At 41.7% G+C, this 25538-nt stretch overlaps 1 protein-coding gene across 3 annotated transcripts in view; it reads left to right on the forward strand.

Moving 5' to 3' along the window:
• ppp3ca (protein phosphatase 3, catalytic subunit, alpha isozyme) overlaps nt 1–25538 on the forward strand; it is a 48497-nt gene that overhangs the window by 5893 nt on the left and 17066 nt on the right. For all 3 annotated transcript variants that reach the window (XM_020047725.3, XM_010870563.4, XM_010870562.5), the window contains exon 2: nt 19823–20023. In XM_020047725.3, the coding sequence (XP_019903284.2) occupies nt 19823–20023 (201 nt within the window). The remainder of the gene's footprint in view (nt 1–19822; nt 20024–25538) is intronic.

Below are 25538 nucleotides of genomic sequence, written 5' to 3' on the forward strand. Positions count from 1 at the left end.
GGGGAGAAATGAGAGCTAGGTAAGAGTGACAGTTAAAAAGAACAGATAAGGGTGCAGAGAGGGAGGATGCATTAAGAGGAGGAGTGACAGAAAAGAGAGAGAGAGAGCAAAAGAGAGAGAACTCATTGGACATCCATGACAGCTCTTAAAGTTATCAGCCTCAGGTTGAGTCCCTCAACTGGTCAGAACTGGGCTGCACCTTAGACCTTAGGCTGGACCACCCAAGGCCACGGCTACATTGTTTAACAGCAGTCAAAAGGAGGAATGAAAGCCAGGACACAGCGGAAAACACCGTATCTAGAACCATCGCGGGGCGGGGACAGAAAGACACACGTGGAGCAGAAAGACTTCTGTTGTTTGACCATACACTCACCAAAAGGATTATTAGGAATACCTGTTCAATTTCTCATTAATGCAATTATCAAATCAACCAATCACATGGCAGTTGCGTCAATGCATTTAGGGGTGTGGTCCTGGTCAAGACAATCTCCTGAACTCCAAACTAAATGTCAGAATGGGAAAGAAAGGTGATTTAAGCAATTTTGAGCGTGTCATGGTTGTTGGTGCCAGACGGGCCGGTCTGAGTATTTCACAATCTGCTCAGTTACTGAGATTTTCCCACACAACCATTTCTAGGGTTTACAAAGAATGGTGTGAAAAGGGAAAAACATCCAGTATGCGGCAGTCTTGAGGGCGAAAATGCCTTGTTGATGCTAGAGGTCAGAGGAGAATGGGCCGACTGATTCAAGCTGATAGAAGAGCAACTTTGACTGAAATAACCACTCGTTACAACCGAGGTATGCAGCAAAGCATTTGTGAAGCCACAACACACACAACCTTGAGGCGGATGGGCTACAACAGCAGAAGACCCCACCGGGGTCACTCATCTCCACTACAAATAGGAAAAAGGGGCTACAATTTGCACGAGTTCACCAAAATTGGACAGTTGAAGACTGGAAGAATGTTGCCTCGTCTGATGAGTCTCGATTTCTGTTGAGACATTCTGATGGTAGAGTCAGAATTTGGCGTAAACAGAATGGGAACATGGATCCATCATGCCTTGTTACCACTGTGCAGGCTGGTGGTGGTGGTGTAATGGTGTGGGGGATGTTTTCTTGGCACACTTTTGGCCCCTTAGTGCCAACTGGGCATCGTTTAAATGCCACGGCCTACCTGAGCATTGTTTCTGACCATGTCCATCCCTTTATGACCACCATGTACCCATCCTCTGATGGCTACTTCCAGCAGGATAATGCACCATGTCACAAAGCTCGAATCCTTTCAAATTGGTTTCTTGAACATGACAATGAGTTCACTGTACTGAAATGGCCCCCACAGTCACCAGATCTCAACCCAAAAGAGCATCTTTGGGATGTGGTGGAACGGGAGCTTCGTGCCCTGGATGTGCATCCCACAAATCTCCATCAACTGCAAGATGCTATCCTATCAATATGGGCCAACATTTCTAAAGAATGCTTTCAGCACCTTGTTGAATCAATGCCACGTAGAATTAAGGCAGTTCAGAAGGCGAAAGGGGGTCAAACACAGTATTAGTATGGTGTTCCTAATAATCCTTTAGGTGAGTGTATATTTGAATGTAAGCCCTACCCGCGGTTGAAGAGCCACATGAAGCTCTGACGCAACTGGGATTACTAATCGTCGTTGGATGGCATCCTTCAGGACTTCCTACTGTGTGCCCTGGCCGTACTGCTCATATCCCCGCTATCATGGCTTCCTCCTTGGCTCCTTCTCCTCTTAGTCTTTAGCATATTGGGTTTTCACGCATGGGCTGATCCGAGGGCCGCGAGCTGCCATACGGCCGGGCAGACTCCGTGCTAGCAGGCAGGATGCACTCGCTCTGCACATTCAAGGCTTCGCACAGGAAAGAAACAGGGTCAAGCATAGGTCCAATCAGTGAGCGCACTCGTTTAGACATTTAAGACATTCGCTTCTCAGGCTGTTGAGTGCTCTGAACACTTCAGTCTTCCTAACAGCTAAATAATCCTAATTAAATGGTGTCACCTGTTAATATCAACAGTAATAAACCACACTGGTATCAACCAGACTCTTAAAGGTCAGCACACTAGAGAGGGAACCTCAGCAAAACATATTGTCAGCAGAATGATTATGCAACATTGCTTGCCAAGTTCTTTGTAATATCTCTGTGTCTGTAGTCATTTCTGTTCAGTGACATAAAAGCCTGCCAGCTACGATGGCATCTGTAGCAGTAGAAGTAGAACCAGAGCACCATCCATCACTGCTGGCTTGCCTTGGAAGGCAAGCATGGTCTGTCTTGGTCAGTTCCTGGATGGGAGACCAGATGCTGCTGGAAGTGTTTTGGATTGGGACTTGAAATTGTGCCCTGATTCTCTATGGAGACTGAAGAGTCACTGGTACTTTGCACCCCATAGGAGTAGTAAGTCTGGTGTGCTAGCTGCATTTACAGGCCTTATACCGACATAGCTACGTTATCATCCTCGGCTTACAGCTGGTTCATTATAACCCCCCTCCTCCCCCTTATAACAAAAATAAATGAAGTACCCTGTGGGACTAAATACATGCAATCCATAATGTATGGATGTGGCTCCGAATAAGAGCATCGGCTAAATAACTAAAATGTATCATATGAATACAGCAGCTTGTATTATTAGACATATAGCACATTCCCACAATCTCCATTATTAATGTACAGTATTACCACAGTCGTATGCAAAGTGCATTGAGATTTTCAACTCTACTATGGCATTTGTGGGAGGTCTGCAACAAAGCTAGGATCACGAGAGCTGTGCCTCCCTGACACATATTGCTAATGCGAAGGCGGTCACAAGGCCAGACGGGGGAGGGCAGCAGGTTCGCTGGAAGCAGCACTGAGACAAGTGACAGGTGCACCCAGCCCGCACCAGCCTGGGCCAGAGACGTGATAGACAGACGGACAACCGGGAGCACATGGATCCAAAACGACAGCCGCTCCTCAGCTAGAGAGAGGGGGTTGTAATGTGCTGTGTGTGTGTGGACAGATTGACAGGGTGCCAGGGTTGGGCGGAGAGAATATATCACTGTCACTGTCGCTATATGTTGTATTAGTTAGGTTTGGGGGGGGGAATAGAAATCCGCAAGCATTATTCAGCCGACAGTCCCCTCAGTCTCTCTGCTAGATGTCTCTCTGTCAATCAGAAGGATCCAGCCTGGTAAAGTCTCCTGGGGGGGGGGGGGATATTAAATGACTGTGAGGAAGGCAAAAAGCAGTACGACTTTGCCACTCACTTTTTAATGAAGGGGGGAGACCGGGAAACACCTTCCTGCTTTTGCTTATTATGAAAGAATTGTTTGAATTAGATTAGTAATCATTTTACATCGACAACATGCTAGATAGCTACCATAACAGACCTTAACTATTGGCACATTACCACTACATGGTACCGGCTCGACTCTACCTGCTTTGGGAGCTTTTCCGCTGCATGTTACCAGCTTGACTCGACTCGCCTTTTTTGCTTTTCCACTGGCCAAAAGTTGGGAAAGTACCTGGTACCAGATTTCTGATTGGACAAGTGTGACTCAAAGCAAGGCCGTAGCCATGGAGTCAGCATTGGAGGAGACAAAATCAAGGGGTCTGGAGGTCCCCCAAGAAAAACATTCAAAAATGTTTTAAATATTTATAAGACTCTTATCCATCAATATTCACACAATCTGATATCACTGTGTTGGTGTTGTTCCTAAAACATAATTAATATTGCTCCAGGACCATCATTGCAACTGCCCTGTAGTTAGTAGGTTACCCCAGTCCAAAGACAGAACATTCCCCTGCTCCCCAGCCTTTGACCTAACCCTAACCTGAGACACCTGTGCCTAAACCTAACCTTAGTGGTACCTGTGCCTAAACCTAACCTTAGTGGTACCTGTGCCTAAACCTAACCTCAGTGGTACCTGTGGCAACATTAATTATCATTTTGTCGGAACAACACCAACATGGCAATATCAGATCGGTCATCAATATTTGCTCCTTTTCTCACTCACCTCCATGTCACCTGCTCTCCCTGCCCTGTTGGCATCCTCATACCCTCTCTCTCCCTCTCTTTCTTTACTCTGAACGCACCAGAGTGAACATGAAAGAAATATCAGTAAACAAGTTTCTTGCCATGATGTTCAGGAATGGACTACTAACCATTTCTGATCTAAATGGCAATGATTATTACAGTGCCTTACAAAAGTATTCACCCCCCTTGGCTTTTTATCTATTTTGTTACATTATAGTCTTTAGTTCAATGTTTTTTTAATCTGAATTGTATGTGATTTCATGTGACAGAAAGACATTAGTCTAAGTTGGTGAAGTGAAATGAGAAAAATATATAAAGGGAGTGAATACATATGCATGTGCGTATGTATTCACCCCCTTTGTTATGAAGCCCATCAAAAGCTCTGGTGCAACCAATTACCTTCAGAAGTCACATAATTAGTGAAATGATGTCCACCTGTGTGCAATCTAAGTGTCACATGATCTGTCATTACATATACACACCTTTTCTGAAAGGCCCCAGAGGCTGCAACACCTATGCAAGAAGCACCACTAACCAAACACTGCCATGAAGACCAAGTAACTCTCCAAACAAGTAAGGGACATTGTTGTTGAGAAGTGCAAGTTATGGTTAGGTTATAAAAAAATATCCAAATCTTTGATGATCCCCAGGAGCACCATCAAATCTATCATAACCAAATGGAAAGAACATGGCACAAAAGCAAACCTGCCAAGAGACAGCCTCCCACCAAAAGGACGACAATTAGCCATACGCTCCATAGAGTTGGGCTTTATGGCAGAGTGGCCAGAAGAAAGCCAAAATGGCAAACTCAACACATCATATCACCCAAAGAACACCATCCCCACAGTGAAACATGGCGGTGGCAGCATCATGCTGTGGGGATGTTTTTCAGCAGCCGGGACTGGGAAACTGGTCAGAGTTGGATGGTGCTAAATACAGGGATATTCTTGAGCAAAACCTGTACCACTCTGTGCGTGATTTGAGGCTAGGACGGAGGTTCACCTTCCAGCAGGACAATGACCCCAAACACACTGCTAAAGCAACACTTGACTGGTTTAAGGGGAATCATGTAAATGTGTTGGAATGGCCTAGTCATAGCCCAGACCTCAATCCAATAGAAAATCTGTGGTCAGACTTAAAGATTGCTGTTCACAAGCGCAAACCATCCAACTTGAAGGAGCAGTTTTGCAAGGAGGAATGGGCAAAAATCCCAGTGGTAAGATGTGGCAAGCTCATAGAGACTTATCCAAAGCGACTTGGAGCTGTGATTGCCGCAAAAGGTGGCTCTACAAAGTATTGACTTTAGGGGGGTGAATAGGTATGCACATTGACTTTTTCTGTTATTTTATCCTATTTGTTGTTTGCTTCACAATAAAAAATATTTTTTAAAAAGACATCTTCAAAGTTGTGGGCATGTTCTTGTAAATTAGATGATGCAAATCCTCAAACAATCCATGTTAATTCCAGGTTGTGAGGCAACAAAACACAAAAAATGCCAAGGGGGGTGAATACTTGTGCAAGGCACTATATAAATAAACATTGACTCACCTCTTGTCCTACTGCATACTTCTATCATTTAAATCGTTTAAATGTTTGTTTTAAATGTCTGTTGAATGTCTGTTGAATGTCTGTTGAATGTCTGTTGAATGTCTGTTGAATGTCTGAATATAAAACAAACTTTTCCTCGGTCAAGCGCTGTTTTTGTAACCTACAAAAATACCTCGTCTTTTTCCTCCTCTGGGTTTTTCTATAGGCTAACTGGCATACACTGCCCTGGTCAAAATAGTAATTTCAAGCCAAAGAGAAGCAGCCTACCAGGCTTTCAAACCATTTTTGCAGTCTGCAATGTATTAAGACCAAAGTTTCTGCTCATGGGTGTTTCCTCTCTACCAGTATAAACGCTGCCTTGTGTAGCCTACAGCCCAACAAACACGTTACGTAACCACGACCAACCGTGACGTAGTGGATTGGTCATGTCGTGATATTACCTTCTTACAACGTTGTGGCAACGTTGTCCGAAGGTAATTGCATGACCACATCTTCCTCTCCTGCTCAGGACGTAGCAAAAACTTAATTAAATGACGTACTGACAATGTTAAAACATACGTACCGGTTTGGTTACAATCTTACGTAAGTAGAACTGGAAAAGTTAAACTCCTATTTTCGTTGCTACAGCGTACTTTGCTTACAATGTCACAAATTAACTAGTCGGCTCTAAGAGCTGGGAGCCGGCTCGAATATCAGAAGAACCGAATCTATTAACATACATTCGTTCTGTCTGCTCACACTACCGTAATTCCACGTATATAGCCACACCATGTATAAACCGCACCAATGCGCAACGTAAGAGAGAGCCGTGAAAACACCTTTCATCGTATATATTTTGACGCATGTTTTAGCATCACGGACAGAGATCGGAGGTTTAATTCTCATTAGTCATTTGTTTAAATCTCACAGAAAATAAAGAAATGCATCGAATTACATGCTAATATCTAGTAGGTAATTAAGGAATGTTCAAACAGAAAAGTGACATTTGGCACAAAATAAGCAGTTGTTGTAGTTTAAAAGTACTAAGGCCCGACCACATAGGCTGATATTAGTCTTCAATAACGGTTGAATTAATTTGTTACCATAATTAACGCCTATAATCACCGACATCAATTGTACAAGCTGTTGGACACTTATCTAAAGCAACTGGGCAAAATGCTTCCATAACCAATTACACACCATCGAAAATCATGGAATAAAGAGCAAGTTCACTCACCTACACTCATTTTCACTGATGGGTTTGTTATGAATCAGCGGTCTAGTTTATTCTTATAGATAAATAGGCCTGAATGAGTGCATGTTGTGCATACAGTAGAATGTAATAAAATATTCATAAAATGACCATACGGTGCAAAACTTTCAATTTCAATAAGTGCTCCCTAAAGTCCAAGTTCTATGGGTCACCCGGTCACACAATTCTCAGGTCCAAAAGCATTCGAATTATGCTGTTCAGATTTTATTTGTTTTGAAGGGTTAGATTTATATGCACTTGTTTATATACATACAAATATATACTTTAAATGCAAATGTTTAATAGCATTATTTTTCATAACAAACCAATGCATTTTAAATACTTTGTGGTTTAGGTAGTTTATGATTTCATCTAATAATTTAATTAGAATGGTTTTAACACCAATCATAATCAAACTATCGCAAACTGTTTGACTTGAAAAAATGCAAAACATTTTGGCTCTTTTCAGTGAGCAGGCTCGTTTAGCTCAGCTCACCAAAACAGAGCCGTCCCTTTTGGAGATTTGGGAGCCAAAAGGGACGGCCCTGTTTTGGTGAGCTGAGCTAAACGAGCCTGCTCACTGAAAAGAGCCAAAATGCCCATCACTAATATGTACTCCTAAATAGTCGTGAGAAGTTTACCTCAGCAATTACATTATCGTGGTGGCTGTATACGTCTGATGTGTTAAACAATATCTATGTTTTTTACTCCAGTTTAAGATAATTCTGGTTTAGTCGTGTCTGAATTTTTACAAGTACTCTTCTACACTGGTTAGTCCAATAGCTACTATAGTGCTTAAAGAGCAACTTGCAGGTTGGACACCCCTATACAGCATAGTGTGTATTAATGATAAAAAACTAGATTTTCAAAAACTGGAGGAATATATAACCGCCATAAACAATATTTTGAGATAAAATTGTGATAAAATAACTTCCGCATCTATCTATCACTGACGTAACGCGAGGGAGTCCGGTCAAGTTCATGCTCAAATTACAAAGGACGTGGATGAAGAAACCGAGCTCTCCAACTTCGACAAGCATGCCTATGATGGCCCACAGGCCTATAATTATGAGCCTCCTAGGTGAGATAGAGGTCAGGGGGAGGAACAATGGGCAGAGGAGAGAAGTAGTGTTGTGGTGTCAACAAAACCAGTGGCGAATAGGGCAAGTGACTTGGTGAAATGAGCGCCACAAACGACCGAGTGTGTGGTGACAGACGCGGCAGTGAAGTCTGCTCTCTTCACCTGCACAAAACGCACCCAAAAACGAATGCCCTTGCTTTTCCTAGAAGGAAAATTATGTACACGATTTCCAGACAGGTTGGAATTTGTGCAACCAGCACAAACACAATCATTTACCATTATGACTTGACTTCTCTAAAACTTTCTCTATATCTCGCTCTCTGTATTGTAAGAAGCGGAGCGGGAGCACAACCTATTGTTTGCTTCTGCCTACGTCATATGACGCGTTGCTAGCGGGAAAGGCGTATTTCAGAGCCTAGCTTAAAATGGGCACTCTCATCAATATTTCTGCTTTAGGGTTTGTGTAACATAGTAATTTCTACTTATGTGTTTTTAAAAGACCTCTTCAGACAACATTAAGTATTAATTAAATTATGAATTCAACCTGCACGTTGCCCTTTAACATTCATTAGCTCGTTAGGCCGACATAATTTCTGGAGCGCCATGTCATCATTTCTGGACAAGGAATCTCAGGTAAGCTTATTTAACTTCTTTACAAAGCAGATAGCTATCTTATCTGACAAATTAGCTAAAATCACTTTGGTAGTTCATCAAATAACATTAACTCTGTAGAGCAAGCCAACTAGCGTTAGCAAGCTACCGTACTGTAAGTCAACTACTGTAGCTAGCTTGATTGGTTGTTTCTCCCCCAGCCAGGCTGAGCTCAGTGGAAGTAGAGTTTGAGTATTCAAGGTGTGACTAAGCACGCGGTAATCATCATGTTTTCAAAGTATTTCCGTTGAGTACTTTATTGCAGTAACGTGCATTAGTCTACAGAGTGGAACATTAAAATATTAATCTCCAGCGCAAGATAATTTTGACACGGAAAATCGAGGAAGTACACAATTTTGTAGTCATATTTTACGGAGTTCATGAGAACAAGGTCAAGCAACAGACATTGGGGACAACAAATCTACGGACTGGCAGAGGGCGAAAACGACTGTCCACTGACTTAGATGACCGTCAACTCATTCGAATGTCACTCAACAACCGTAGGATGACATCAAGTGACCTACATAAAGAATGGCAAACAGCAGCTGGGGTGAAGTGCATAGCAAAGTCTGTAGATTTGTTGTCCCCAGTGTCTGTTGCTTGACCTTGTTCTTATGAACTACTGTCTTTGAAATGTTCAGGATGGAAACAACCTGAAGCTCATTGTATCCCGCTGCCAGTAAAGCCATATGGAAACCTTTTCCTCACTCAAAGCTTTTCTTTTCAGCTCTTTTGTCATGCTGAATAGTATTTGTTTTTTTTTAATTACCTTTGAGGTACTACTTGCACTGTTTTTGCCATCCAGCTGGTTCTATTGCAAGAGGATAGTGATGACCACAGCAGTGGTTTTTATACTTTTTAGATTAGATTTGGTTTAGGTAATCACCTAATCAGTACCTCATTAAGTAAAATGAGGTGTGCCTGTGTTGGAATTTAACAGACTGGAATGGCTGCCATAAATGTAGAGGTGCTGATTTAAGAAAAGTTAGGAGTGGTCTCTTAATTTTTTCCAGAGCTGTTTAACCATTGAGTCATCTCATAAGTACTCAAATGTAAAGATATTTACTGAGTTCACACAAAGCATGAGTCAACAAGACATTTGATAATAATGTAAAAGTGATATAATAAAATTGTTATGAAATAACTGAATCAGATTGTGGACACTTATACTCTTTTTAAACGTGTTTTTATTGTCCATGATCAGGTGTGGTTCTGGATCCCAACAACAAAGGAAGGTGAAGATAGACGACCACTCAGACTCATTTCTGACAACGAGGAAGAGTAAAGCTTCCATTTTTGCTTGTGTTATTGTATTTTGATGGTTGGATAATATTTCTCCTTGTTTGATTAGTTTATAGTAAAAAAAACTCATGAGAAGAACCCAATGAAAAGTAAGGCACTAATATTGGCTTATGTCCTTATATTTTCATTATTTGTAAAGATGGCCAGTTTGATTATCTCTTATGTGATCAGTTGATAGTTGGACTTCAATTTCAGTGATTCGAGAAGGATATAACTCTATTAGTGGAAAAAATAATTGTTTAGACTGGTTATTGCCATTGAAGACCTGCAATTTAATTGTAGTGAACTAGATGGGATTTCCTACTTTATCCTTCCTGTTTGTTTTGAAGGCCCACACAGTTCTGATTTTAATTTCTGTACTGTTGACCAACTTGGGAGAGTGTGAGGTCGGTGATCAATAAAATTATTTTTTAATTACATACATTTTCTTGATTGGTTGTAAATGTTATATTCTTTTTGACTACATTTCATATGGGGCTGTTCTATATTATGTCATGTACTTTGTTAGGAGAAAATACCTGGACTGATGATTTAACAGCATTGACATACTTATATCTGGAAAGATGTTGACAGAATAAATGTATACATAATACCTCACATGCTCACTGTAAAACTAAAGTCTGTTTAGAGCCCTGCTGAATTGTGTTGTGCACCTTTAAGAGGGCATGGGACAGTTGGAGTGGATAAACACAAAAATAATTCCATTCCAAATACTGCAAACCCGCCAATGGTCAGCAAATGACGAATAGGCAACCTTAATTACATAACATTGTCACGACGTACAGGTGGCGAAATGACCTGTAACAAAAATAGGAACTTCACTTTCCGGTTGCTGCAACGTCAGATAATTACGTAACCGGTACGAAATCGGACTGTTTCTCTACGTCGTGACAACGTAATATTGTTAGCTGGGAGGGTACTATCTTCAGTGGAAAACCAACCGAGGCGAGCCGTGTAGAGCCGAGTCGAGCTGGTACAATGCAATGGAAAAGCTCCCCAAGCGGATAAAGGTGAGGCGAGTTTAGTCGAGTCGGTACCATGCAGTGGAAAAGCGCCATAAGTTTCTAGGACATACCAGTTGTTTACAGTTCAACTGATAGTATTGTTAGTGAAATATGACTATAATTCCCACAGGCAGGTTTTATTGTAGCAATGTTTTTATTGGGAGATGAGGGGTTGTTAAAAACATTTGTGATTGAAAGTGTTATTTAGAAAAAATACGCTAAATGAAAAATAACCATATATTTTTCCATCTTTTAGAATATTGACAGAAAGTGGAGAGTCTCAAATAAAAATTTATTTTATAATATTTATTGTATTATTCTTTTAGCATTTAGCTTACTGTTTAATGATATTAACTTTGTTGTACAGCCAAACCTAATGTAAATAATTTATTTAAAATTATTTGAATATGTCAGAGTAGGAAAGTAGCAACAAAAACACATCAATATTTTTGTAATCACGGGTCAATGACTTTAAAAGAGAGGCAACTAAATTCTTAGCTGTATAAGCTTTCTGAGTAGTTTATAATTAGAGTTGTTTAGTTATTATTCTGTCTTAGATGTTCATCAAGAAGTCCCTACACAGTCATGAGAAGATTTTTGAATAGAAAAATAGATGAAAAGCTTTGCGTTAGCCAAGTTTCGTAAACACCATTTTGGAGGTATGGCAACTCCAGACTCGTCTTTGTTACCCTAAGTCCTTGGGCTCTGTGTCCATATATATTAAGCAGGAAATGGGATTTATAATTCTGTCTGATGTCCCAATATGTCAGCCATCTTACCTGGGACCAGTTGCAAAATGTCTAGCCACTTAACACCATGTTTTGCTGACACTTTATTTGTGCAGAAGAAACTTGCAAACAATACCAAATATACGTGACATACTTTAGATTTTCTCCTCTATTGTTACATTTCTCACATGGGCTACCATATTAAAAACTTAGTTATGCATTTGCTGCAAGCTGTTGTATTTTCTACTTTACCTTTGCCATATTAATACAAATGATCAGAGTACAAATGTGCCTAGTTGGCTTTGTTTCATAACCTTACATGCTCTTACAAAAAGCACTGGTGGCAGTACAAAAATATGCTGCTCATTTAATGAGAATTCGTAGAATATGATTATGCTAAAAAAAACGTGATACCTGCACATAAAGAAATGAGCAAATATCATTGACTGTACATCTGTGAGTTATGTGGAAATATCCCTGTAGAGCTACATCTATGTGATTCTCCAATGCTAATCACGGACACTGGCTGTACTCCAATAGTCAGCTGCTGTTGCCCGGCAACATGCACTACAGTTCAACTAAGCCTGAGCGCTCTCCAAAAGGATCCGGCTGCAAACAGGCACTCTTGGGCACGGGCACTTTGAGGCCTGGGGCACCATGGAGCTTGTGGGCTGGACTTATATCTTCCGTTGACTGTCACACCGCTAGTGATTTCATTGACTAATTCACTGTTTTGCAAGGTTATGAGTTTATTAGCTACCAACACAGAAAAGTTAAAGTCACTACATGGTTGCGATCTCCAAAGAGCTCTTCATTTGTTATAAGTGTTTTGAGTGAAATGATTAATAAAATCACCTCATATCAATCTAAACTCTCCCTTTTCCGTAAGGATTTTGATATGTGTTCCTTTCTTTAAGCTATGTCATTACAGGATTGCGATCTTCAGAGGAAGAATGGACATCCATTTGATTTGTGTTTATTAACCAGTAAACTATCTTAATAAATCTGTTCTTCTGTCTGGGATGGCAGACCTGCAATGACTATTACTTTGATTTATTAATAATATCTAACTCTTCCTCTCTATAATGATTCTCTTAATTAATTTAATGTGTGTTTATCGGAATACGTAACTTCATTACAGGATCACAATTCCTGATGGAGGAAGAATCTATATACATTTAATTTATAGTTAATTTTACTAACCATATATATACACACATTTGATTCATAGATTAACTATAAATAAAATGTTAATGTGTAGGTAATAAAATATTTATTGTAATCGGAGATTATAAAACTATGAAATTGCTAAGTTCAATTAACACGAAACCATTAACCCACTATATTCATATAATGTGATTTTAGTGATTATTCCAACACTTAGTGAATTAAGCCAATGGAGGCAGAACGTATGGGTATTAAGCCAATCCATATTGTGGTTAATAAACACAAACCGTATTTAGGCCTACATCCTTCTGTTTGATATTACAAGCATGTAGATCTCTGTGTTGGCTGCTGATTAACTCATAACGTAACAGTGAAGAAGTCAATGAAATCGCTAGCAAACGGTGTGAGTCAACAGCAATTATAAGTCCCGCCCCCGACCTCCACAGTGCCCATGCCTGAGAGTGCCCGTCTGCAGCAAACTGTTTCCCATCTCCCCCACTTACTCTCTACCTCTCCCTCTCTCTCTCCCCCTCTTATGCCTGGTGTTCACTCCCTCATTACAGCCTTTTATCTTTCTCCCTATAAATCCTACATTTTCTTCTCTTCCAAAGTTTTTTCATCTCTTGCTCTCATCTACTTCTGACCCCTGCGCCTCTCTCTCCCTCTGTCTCTCTCATGTCTACCTGTATCTCCCTGACTTCAGTCATTTTGAGAGTAACAGAGGAGCAGGGTCTGTTGTGTTGATACATTCACAGAGTCCATTAGGCACAACCACAGACATATCTACAAAAAGAGAGACATATGTACAACCAGAGACATATCAACGACAACAGGGAGACATATCTACGACCAGGGACATATCTACTACAGCAGAGCCATATCTATGACCAGAGACATATCTACAACAACAGAGGCATATTTACAAACGGAGACAAATCTTTAAACACAGAGACATATCTAATACTACAGAGACATATCTATAACTATAGATGCATATTTACAACCACAAAGACATATTTACAACCATAGAGGCATATCTACAACCACAGAGAAATAGCTACAACCACAAAAATATATATCTACAAGAACAGAGGCATATTTACAAACACAGACATCTACAACCAAAGAGACATATCTACAACCACAGAGACATAGCTACAACCACAATGACATGTCTACAACCACAGATGCATATCTACAACAAAAGAGACATATCTACAAATACAGAGACATATTTACAACCACAGTGACATATCTACAACAACTGAGTCATATTTACAAACACAGACATCTACAACCACAGAGACATATCTACAACCACAAAGACATATCTACAACCACAAAGACATATCTACAACCACAGAGACATATCTACAACCACAAAGACATATCTACAACCACAGAGACATATCTACAACCACAAAAACATGTCTACAACCACAGATGCATATCTACAAACACAGAGACATCAAATCAATAGATGCTAAATTGGGATGAATGGATGGTTGCCACTCGTGCCTAAGCAAACATAGTTAAGCAGCAATAATAATACAGTAAATAAAACATTCATTTTCCCCTGGTGCTTGCAAAAACATAGCTGCCACAGCAAGAAAAACAGTAAATTCCTGAAATTAACTTTTTATCAGACACATGAATTGCCTTTTCTTGGTATACAGATAATCTATCGCGTTACAACACTGTTCTTACGGTTATTGAGCTCCTGGTGATGTTGTATTTATGTGCGACTTGAGACAGCACAGTGTCGTCGTAGTCTGAGGCAGCCAATGAATCCAGCACACTCAATGCATGTTATGTGTCGTACCATCTCTATGGCCAGGCAATGGTCACTGACTCTGTACATTGTTAGTAACTTCCTTCCTTTTCCTTAATCTATTTTATTTTGGCAATAATTAGTTAATGTGTTTTGGATAGACATGTTGGTTTATTTGAGTTTTGTTACTGATGGTCTACTTGTTGAATGTAGCTGGTGTTTCTATAGGGTCACTGTCTGGCTTACTGTGTTTGCACACTCTGCTCAAGAATATTTTGTATCACAGTGTGTTAAGTGAGTCCAAAATGAAGCGTCTCTCTTCATGACATTGAGTGCTTTGTGGAATCTCACGACTTCTGCTCTACAGACTAGGTTAGAAGCATTTCAGGTGTAATATTTCCTTAGGGCTTTTGTCCCAAGATGTAGATTTTCATATTGTATTCAGGACCCCACATTTCACGGCCCTACAAAAGGATTGGAGAGATGACATCAAATAATGTAAGCCAAATTCTAATTAGGGACTTTATACAGTGCCTTTTGAATTGCAAAATATATCTACAAACACGGAACCATGCCTACAAATACAGACAGAGCATGCTGTGTATCTCTGGTGTCTGTGGTACAGTAACTACCATTGCACTTCCACCATCAGGGTTCGTTATGTGGAATGGAGTTGTTGTTCAGTGACGTCTGTTAGGCTGAATCACAACGGTGACCAGGCTGCCTTCTGAGAGTGTGACATGCTGTCTCCAACACACAGCTCTGCACAGTCCAAGTTTTAGGGAACACTCTTTTCTAGCTTTGAGGGGAACAGCAGGAGCCTCAGAATGCACTACAATGTGCAGTGTGTCCTTTAACATGAAGAAACAGCTCCAAGTAGTTACACAAACACACTTGTATATCTGGAAACACAGTACAGTCTGATATGCCAAGAAAATAAAAATGTTTGTGGATTGTTGAGGCCAGGTCATCTGTTGCAGCACCATCATTCTCCTTTTTGGTCAAATAACCCTTACACAGCCTGGAGGTGTGTTTTGTCCTATTGAAACAAAAATGATATTCCCACTGAGTGCAAACCAGTTGGGATGCTGTGGTAGCCATGCTGGTTGAGTGTGCCTTGAATTCTAAATAATTCACAGTGTGTCACCAGCAAAGCACCCCCACACCACCACACCCCCTCCTCCATGCTTCATGTTGGGAACCACACGTGTAGATGACTCGTTCACCCACTATGCGTCTCACTAAGACACGGCAGTGGGAACCCAGAATCTTAAATCTGGACTCATTAGACCAAAGGACAGATTTCCACTGGTTTAATGTCAATTTATCATATATGTTGGCCCAAGCAAGTCTCTTATGCTTATTGGTGTCCTTCAGTACTGATTTCTGTGAAACAATTCAACCATAAATGCCTGTTTCACCTAGTCTTCTCTGAACAGTTGATTTCGAGATGTGACTGTTACTATTACTATATGAAACATTTATTTGGGTTGCAATCTGAGGTGCAGTTAATGATTTCTGAGGCTGGGAACTATAATGAATGCTTCAGGAAAACAAAACTCTTTTTTTTCTTCCTGTGGTGGTCGTCATGAGAGCCAGTTTCATTATAGCGCTTGATAATTTTTGTGACTGAACTTGAAGAAACTTTAGAAGTTCTTGAAATGTTACATACTGACTGACCTTCTTGTCTTAAAGTAATGTATCATTTCGATTAGCTTATTTGAGCTGTTCTTGACATAATATGGACTACTACAATACAGACATAAAATGGTATCTTCTGTATACCAACCCTTCCTTATCACAACACAACTGATTGGTGCAAATGCGTTAAAATTCCACAAATAAACTTAACAAGACACACCTGATAATTGAAATGCTTTCCAGATGACTACCTGATGAAGCTGGTTGATAGAATGCAACAAGTGTGCATAGAAGTCATCAGTGCAAAGGGTGGCTACTTTGAAGCATCTACAATATGAAATGTATTTTGATTCCAAACTTTTGATGGGTACTTTACTTATTTCCAGTTCAGGCAAACACACACGCCCAAAACACATACAGACATAAGGGAAGGTGGTTATCTCACACAAACACACAGACAAATGCACAGACACCCAAGCATGGAGGTGTACACACTGTTGAATGGAATGTCTTTACCCCAGTTAAAATTCCATGCCAGGCCTGAACTCATTATCCCAGCAGAAGGAACAGGAGATGTATGTCTTTCCCCCTCTAGTCAGGCATCCATTATTTAGCAGCATGTTGATCAGATTGGGCTCCCAGATCTGCTGGTTCTCCTTCAATCCCCCCGCTCTCAGCTCACCAGCGTCACGTGCTCACAGCAACACGAATCTCTAGTGGACAAACTGGGCCATATTGCTGTGTTGGTTTGTGTGCTTGTGTGTGTGTGCTTGTGTGTGTGTGGAGTGATCCTGGTCTATTTGTACATATTGTAACCAAAAGATTGAACATCCTGAAAAATATTTTTGGGAGTTAGATTTAGAGTAAAACTTTAAATTGGGCATAATTTCTTATGCTTATATGTTACACAATTTTGGTGTAACATTGCAGACAGGAGGCAGGACAGAGGACCTTTAGTGAAAGAACTAAGAAGAAACAAAAACTGACATTACACACGAGAACAGAAACAACGTTGCAATGGAACGAGATCCAAATAATGACAAGAAGCCCCAGGAAAGGAGGAACACAAACAGGGACAGTGATCAGGAATGCAGGTGATGGTAATAATAACAAAAAGGGTGTCCATGTTCAAAACGAGGGAGAGAGGGCGTTGGATTAATAATATTAAGATTATGTGGCAAGGATTCCTGTTAGGTTTAGGCATTAAGGGTTAGGTTTAGGCATTAAGGGTTAGGTTTAGGCATTAAGGGTTAGGTTCAGGCATTAAGGGTTTGGTTTAGGCATTAAGGGTTAGGCATTAAGGGTTAGTCATTAAGGGTTAGTAATTAAGGGTTAGTAATTAAGGGTTAGGTTTAGGCATTAAGGGTTAGGCATTAAGGGTTAGGCATTAAGGGTTTGGTTTAGGCATTAAGGGTTAGGTTTAGGCATTAAGGGTTAGGTTTAGGCATTAAGGGTTAGGTTTAGGCATTAAGGGATAGGCATTAAGGGATAGGCATTAAGGTTTAGGTTTAGGCATTAAGGGTTAGACATTAAGGTTTAGGTTTAGGCATTAAGGGTTGGGTCTAGGCATTAAGGGTTGGGTCTAGGCATTAAGGTTTATACATTAAGGGTTATGTTTAGGCATTCAGGGTTAGACATTAAGGGTTAGGTTTAGACATTAAGGTTTAGACATTAAGGGTTAGGTTTAGGCATTCAGGGTTGGACATTAAGGGTTAGGTTTAGACATTAGGGCTTATTTACATTAAGAAATACAGATTTGGTTATTGAGGTCAAGGAACATGGATTTCTGTTTTTCCAGTCCCCACAAGAATAGAAAGCAAATATGTGTGTGTGTGTGTGTGTGTGTGGGAGGGAGGCAAAGCACCCCTCTGCTTCATAAGCATGGAAGGTCATGGTTTCAGCTGGTTGCTGTTATTACCTTTCGGTAATAAAAATATTTTCAGAGCTGAGCCACTTGTAATTGGGAATTGTTATCCAATCATATTCTTTACTAGGTTTATACCATAGTGTTATTGGCTGATAAAAACCATCAGGCTCTCAGGGTTATATAGTGTCTGTGGTTGGAGGTTCAGAGCTACGTTGTGATCTACAGTAGGTTAAAGGACCTGCCTGATGTGTTCTATCAGGGCCCAAACATATAAGAACATGTTCATGTCAGACTCAGTTTAGTTTTCAATCTGAAAATATAATTGTGTTTGATTTAGTTTAGTTTTCAATCTGAATTGAACATAATTATGTCAAATTTAGTTTAATTTAGAATCAAACAATTTTTCATGATCAGTTGAACGGAATACAAATCTCCTTTTATACTAAGTCTGCAGGTCTAGCAAGAACAAAGACTGTGGCTACATTGACAAAGGGTACAGGGACTACAGGGACTAACAGGATTACAGGCACTAAGGGCACAGGGACTAACAGGATTAAAGGGACTAAGGGTACAGGGACTATAGGGACTAACAGGATTACAGGGACTAAGGGTACAGGGACTACAAGGACTAACAGGAATACAGGGACTAACGGGATTACAAGCACTAAGGGTACAGGGACTAACAGGATTAAAGGGACTAAGGGTACAGGGACTATAGGGACTAACAGAATTACAGGGACTAACAGGATTACAGGGACTACAAGGACTAACAGGAATACAGGGACTAACGGGAATACAAGCACTAAGGGTACAGGGACTAACAGGATTACAAGGACTTAGGGTACAGGGACTTCATGGACTACAGGAACAACTCCTTCAAATAAAGCCATGTTTACTATCTGTCTAAAATTCAAACTGTTAACAAACTGCCCGTCAACATATGCATTTCTTTTACACTCACAAAACATACGTTGTTTTATCTGGGAAGATACTGACTGACATTTTACTTCCATCCCTAATGTATACACTGTCATTTAGCAGCAATAAATAATCAGTAGGCAGATTTGTGTGGTTTGTTTCAGACTGACTTCAGCAAGTGCTCGGCATACAGTCATGCACTGACAGAACCGCTCGATTCTGCATAAAGAAACTGAAGTTGTACTGTCCTCTTGGTCTCTTTAAGGGCGGCGTTAGATAGCTAGATGCTTTATGCACTATAATTGTAAAATGGGATGAGCTGCTTTAAACAGTCGGAGGAGACTGTTACAAGGTCATGCTTGTATAGGCATCGTTTGTACGTTGGTTGAACCGGACATTGGTATTATTTGCATGTAAGTAACTCCCCCCAAAACACCCTGGAAGAGTGGGGTCAGTGTTGGTCTTTACCAACAGCGACCCTGGAGCAACAAGTGCTTTGCTCAATGTTGTTGTCCTTGAGGTTTCAACTAGAGACTCATCTGTTAGCTGGTCTGGTGTTCCAACTGATTTTAGCGATCTTGGTCAGAACAAGTCTCACTCTCTTAAAACAACCTGTATACAGTACATAAAAAAGAAAAGTAGTGCTTGGCTACCTGCTGCCAAAATGGAATAGAATGATTGATTAAACCTCTGTAATAGCGACCTACTTGAGAGTTAATGTAGCTAATTTTCCCCCCATGTCTCTGTACAGGTGATTACAATATACAGGTGATTCCAACCTATTTTCCTGTTTCATCTGGGTCTCTTCCTTACCACTAGTCTCTGTTGCTGTCCCACTGGGCATGTTGTCTCACTGGGTTATCTCTGTTGTCTCCACAGCCGTGCCCTTCCCCCTGAGTCATCGCCTCACTTTGAAGGAGGTCTTTGACTGTGAGGGGAAGCCCAGGGTGGACCTGCTCAAAGCCCACCTCACCAAGGAAGGCCGCGTGGAGGAGGCCGTGGCGCTACGCATCATTAACGAGGGCGCCGCCATACTGCGCCAGGAGAAAACCATGCTGGACATTGAAGCACCAGTCACAGGTGAGGAACAGAGTCCTACATTATCTTATGTTAAAATTCACGTTAACTGAGGTACACTGTGATAAAACATGTTGAATTATAGACATTGCCTATTCACTGTGATGAAACATGTTGAATGATTGACATTACCTTTACACTGTGGTGAAACTTGTTGAATGATTGACATCACCTTAAAACTGTGATGAAACATGTTGAATGAAAGTGATCACTTTAACACTGTGATGAAACATGTTGAATGATTGACATCACCTTTATACCTCGATAGAACATGTTGAATAATAAATAACCTTACATTGTGATGAAAAATCTTGACTGACAAGGATCATCTTTACACTGTGATGAAACATGTTGAATGATAGAGATCACATTTACATTGTGATGAAACATTTTGTATAATAGAAATCACCTTTACACTGTGATGAAACATATTGAATGATTGACATCACATTTAAACTGCGATAGAACATGTTGAATAATAGAGATAACTTTACATTGTGATGAAACATCTCGACTGACAGTTACAAGTCCAACAGGCAGCAAAAGAGTAATATGGCCGAGGTTAGGACAGGGCTGTAATAATGGAGATGATTTATATTGGTTATCAACCCTATTGGTGAGTTAGAAAAATAATAAGGTTTCTGTGAGAGTGCGCTTATGGAGCTTAAAGGTCGACTTTGAGCTTGATAAATGGTCAAACATCTTCTATATCCATCCAGTTAGTTAACAGATTGACTAATGTTATTATAAAGTCTATTGGTAGTAGCTAAAAAAAAAAGCACCGTAAGTCATTCCAATGCTCTTGTATCTGGGCGGAGAAAGAAACATGAAACTCTGATCCAGTACTGCCTTTTTGCGTCTGATACTAACTCCAGTATTCGTTTTTTACTGTTTCACATTCGAAGCTGTAGAGATAAGAATAATATATTTGTTTTTAAACATAACATGATGGTGCATTGATCTAATATACACTTTAAGCCATATGTTTATTTTTCTGCCCAAAATCAACTTTAAAGAGCTTCAAAATTAGGGATTTTTAGGAACAGGTTAGTGTGTGAGTGACTCTGAGATCTGGAGTAAACGTCCACTTTAGAGAAATTGGTATTTTGGCTGAGAGGCTGTGCTTTTGTTTTAAATATGAATGTATGTCTGAGTAAATGAAAGTGCACGACCATACTGTTATTATCAACTTGCAGGCAAGCAAAGACGTCTCAGAAAAGACTACCGTAAAGAAACTGTGAGGAAGCTTGCACATTTATGACCTGAAATTCTAAAATAAACTCCAAAGAACCTGACTTGGAGTTGAAATGAAGATGAAAAGTAGAGACAGCATTGCAGGACTCACTACATGCTGGCTCCCGTAGCAGCTAGCTGTCACTTTCAAGGATCATCAGTATTTTTACATTAGCACTTCAAGCTTTCGGTTTCTCTCTTTAGATCTCTTTTCAAGTATCAGAGCATCCACGTTGAGTATTGTTCTGAAGAAACCTCTCAGACAGACAGGGACGGACGGGCACTTACACAATTGGAGGACCACAGTGTATTAAGGCATGTTAAACCAATCACACGGCGGTTTATCCTGTGCCGCTGTGGGTTGCAGTCACCTACATTTACATTTACATTTGAGTCCTTTAGCATACGCTCCCATCCAGAGCCACTTCCAGTTAGCGCATTCATCTTAATACAAATAGGTGGGACCAACACGTAACCCGCTGGTAGTAAGTACACCTTACACAAGGAAGTAGCTGGCCGTGGTAGTCAGTAGTAGAAATACGCTACACCTCATCTCTATTATGGCAAGCAGCTGTCTCACAGCATCTCTATTATGGCTCACAGCTGTCTCTCAGCCTCTCTATTATGGCTCACAGCTGTCTCACAGCCTCACTGTCATGGCTCACAGCTGTCTCACAGCCTCTCTATTATGGCAAGCACTTGTCTCACAGCCTCTCTATTATGGCTCACAGCTGTCTCACAGCCTCTCTGTTATGGCTCACAGCTGTCTCACAGCCTCTCTGTTATGGCTCACAGCTGTCTCACAGCCTCTCTGTTATGGCTCACAGCTGTCTCACAGCCTCTCTATTATGGCAAGCAGATGTATCCAGGATATCAACTGTGCAGGAGCCAGGGTGAGCTGAGCTCCTGCACATACTATGTTTGAAATGAAACCCGGGGGAGCAAAGCTCCCTTACTTCTACTGGCCAGCAGTGTAGCATTTTAGATCCGGTGAGTAGAAAAATCCCAATTTAACCCCTGGCTGTATCCACTTTGGCATTCATATCCCAGTCCAGCACGTTGTCTGTGTTAAACTGTACGGCTGGTCAGGCGTACTGCAGGGTTGTTAGCAAACATTTGTACTTTTATATTTTCAATGAAATATTGCTGGAGATAAATCGTCCTGTCTTTTCCTATACACCCGAAGGAAAAACAGTTTTTTCCATCAGAATGCAAATAGCCTTTGACTTGCCTGTTTCACTCGGTCCACCAGTGGTAGTCAGCACGTTATTACTGACAGGAAAATACTCTGGGGCCCCAACCTCCAGGGGCCCCAAATACAATTATTATTATTTCTGATGGCGGGTGGAGAGTGCCCCAACCAAAACTCCCCAGGGGCTAAAATAGGCTTGAAGATGGCCTAAGCCGTGACAAAATGTGTAGAATAGCAGAATCACCACTGAAAGTAATAGCATCACTCGAAAACTGCCTGCAGCTCTCGGGAAATTAAGTGACAGCTCGCAAAAATTATATATCCATTTGTAGCAGCTCCTTGCATAGCGGCTCATAATATTTAGGGGTCCTTGACACGTTTCCAACCCTCGGTGCCGTTCTCGTGTACACTGACTGGCACAGGAGGGCATCAGCCCCTCGTGAACCTAAACTAACCCCCGTCCCCCACACCCCACCGTTGTGACTCCTCATTCACCGCACCGGGTATGTGCACACCCCAACCATGTCTGGAGCACCCAGATGGTTCAAATAAAGTGAGAAACCCTTTAGGAAACGGCATTCGCCTTTGGGTTGGTTTAAATGGGACAAGCGATTAGAAGCGATTGCGAGAGAGGTAGAGAGTTCATGTGTGTGTAGGTATGTGTGTGGGAATGTGTGTATTTATGTACATGCTTGTGTGGCACAGAGAAAAGTAGTTTTGTTTGAAGTTGTTTTTCTGCTTGTAAGTTAGACAGTAGCAGATCCTTCTCGGTTCAGTGATTCTGAAAGAGAGAGTGTGTCTGTTGTGAAAGATGTGATAAAGCTCCGCTGCATTCTAATGCTACGGGGAAACAATAGCATGACAAAGGGAATTTACAATCATATCCAATCACAGAGCAGGTAAATCTATATACCAGAACATTTACTAAGTATGCACAAAGCTTCCTGCATATTTGATACAGTATTTACATTAATAATAGATGATTTCCGGGAATTAACTTAATTTGCCCTAATTTCGGCTAATCAAGCCATTATGAACAGAGTATCTAGCAACACATGCTCACAAACAGCCTTTACCCAAAGGCCCTCACACTCTACTGTTAAACACACACAAAAAACCCTGACAACATGCAAACTGAGCAGGAAAGGCACGGCCGGCCATTAGACATTGCTGGTATGATACAATACACCTCCTTGTTGGTTTGGTTATTTATCTTTCCTCTGTCCTTCAAGTCCAGTAGTCCAGTAGTCAAAGGGAGAGAGAAGGAGGGAGATAAAGAGGGGGTAGAGAAAGGTAGAGAGGGGAGGAAAGTAGGAAGAGGAAGCAAGAGAGGGAGAGAGATGAAGAATGATACAAGGAGGAGAAGGGAGAGAGAAGTGATGGGGATAGGAAGGGAGAGGGTGGGGAGTGGCCATCTGGGATAACAGGGACTTACCCTCCCCATCAAGGGAAGGTGTTATTCCCCTCTTATTCCAGGGCAATGAGGGAGATATCAGTCCCCTTATAATCCAGGGCTATGGGGGAGGGATCAGTCCCCTCTTATTCCGGGGCTATGGGGGAGATAGCAGTCCCCTCTTATTCTAGGGCAATGAGGGAGATATCAGTCCCCTTCTATTCCAGGGCTATGGGGGAGGTATCAGTCCCCTCTTCTTCCAGGGCAATGAGGGAGATATCAGTCCCCTTCTATTACAGGGCTATGAGGGAGGGATCAGTCCCCTCTTATTCCAGGGCAATAAGGGAGATATCAGTCCCCTTTTATTCCAAGGGTATGGGGGAGATGTCAGTCCCCTTCTATTCCAGGGCTATGGGGGCGGTCTCAGTCCCCTCTCATTCCAGGGCAATGGGGGAGGGAACAGTCCCCTCTTATTCCAGGGGTATGGGGGAGATGTCAGTCCCTTTCTATTCCAGGGCTATGGGGGCGGTATCAGTCCCCTCTCATTCCAGGGCTATGGGGGAGGTATCCGTCCCCTCTCATTCCAGGGCAATGGGGGAGGGAACAGTAGGCCTGGTTGCTGTTCAGCACCAACAACACTGGGCTGCCATGTGAGACCCAACCGATTGGCTTTGTCAGATAACTGCCCATTCAGCCTGTGTTTGAACAGGTGATCCCTTTGAGATTAGAAACCTTTTTGTCCGGGGGGCGTGGCTGGTCTGTGCTTTTCCGGGGGGCGGGCCTCATTCCTTCTACAGTTCGGTTGCAGACAGACACACTGTGTTGCTGACATGCCGGGGGCGCAAAATGTATCTGTTGACGTATTCTGTTTTATTGACTCAGTATCATTACCCGTTCTCATGTTTATTCCGGCAAAAAAAAAAAAGAGCTTCGGTCGCCATTGAGGAGTTGTAAACATACGGCTCCACAATTCATGGGTCGTCAGTGACCCTGACTGATTGGTTTTTGAAAGAGGAGGTGAATGGAGATGGTGGACCTTGTTTACTCTCCGACGGTAGTAGTCTGGTGAAGTGGCGCCACAAAGAAAAGAGGGTGGAGGCCGACATGGTTTATTCATCGACCATGAAATATGGATGCCGACGATATGTGTGTCAGGGCATGGGGCTCTACTTAACAGAAGATGACCCTGTCCTCGCTGGCGCTGCGTAGGAATGCACGTGCGTGAATGGGCCTGGCGCCGTTTTCCGTTCAGCACTAATATCTCGCCAGGCGCATTGATTGCTCCCGCCCCCACATTGCCCTGATCATTGAGGGGGTGTAGGGCCACGGTGGATCTGATGGGGTGGGGTGGGGGGCGAGTGGGGGAGGAACAGAGGGATGATGAAACAGCCGGTGGAGAGAGGGTGAGAGAATGGAAAGCGGGTCAGCGTGGTGAAGTCACGGCGTCAAGCTCCAGAGGTCCATTTGTTATTGGATCTGCCGGTCCCAGAGTCCCAGGGGTCCCCAAGGTGTCCCAAGCCCCACCGCCACCTGCTCCCTACTGGGGCTGGAGAGAGCGAGCCATGGACCCTCTGGGGCCAAACATCCAGGCAGCATCTCCATGACAACACGGCGCGAGGGCGAGAGAAGGGAGATCTCGGACTTATTTAATTATTTACTCTCATAAAATAAAATCGTGTCTCCATGGCAACAGGAGTTTG

Source organism: Esox lucius, chromosome 7 (assembly GCF_011004845.1).
Source record: "Esox lucius isolate fEsoLuc1 chromosome 7, fEsoLuc1.pri, whole genome shotgun sequence".
Lineage (NCBI taxonomy): Eukaryota > Metazoa > Chordata > Actinopteri > Esociformes > Esocidae > Esox > Esox lucius.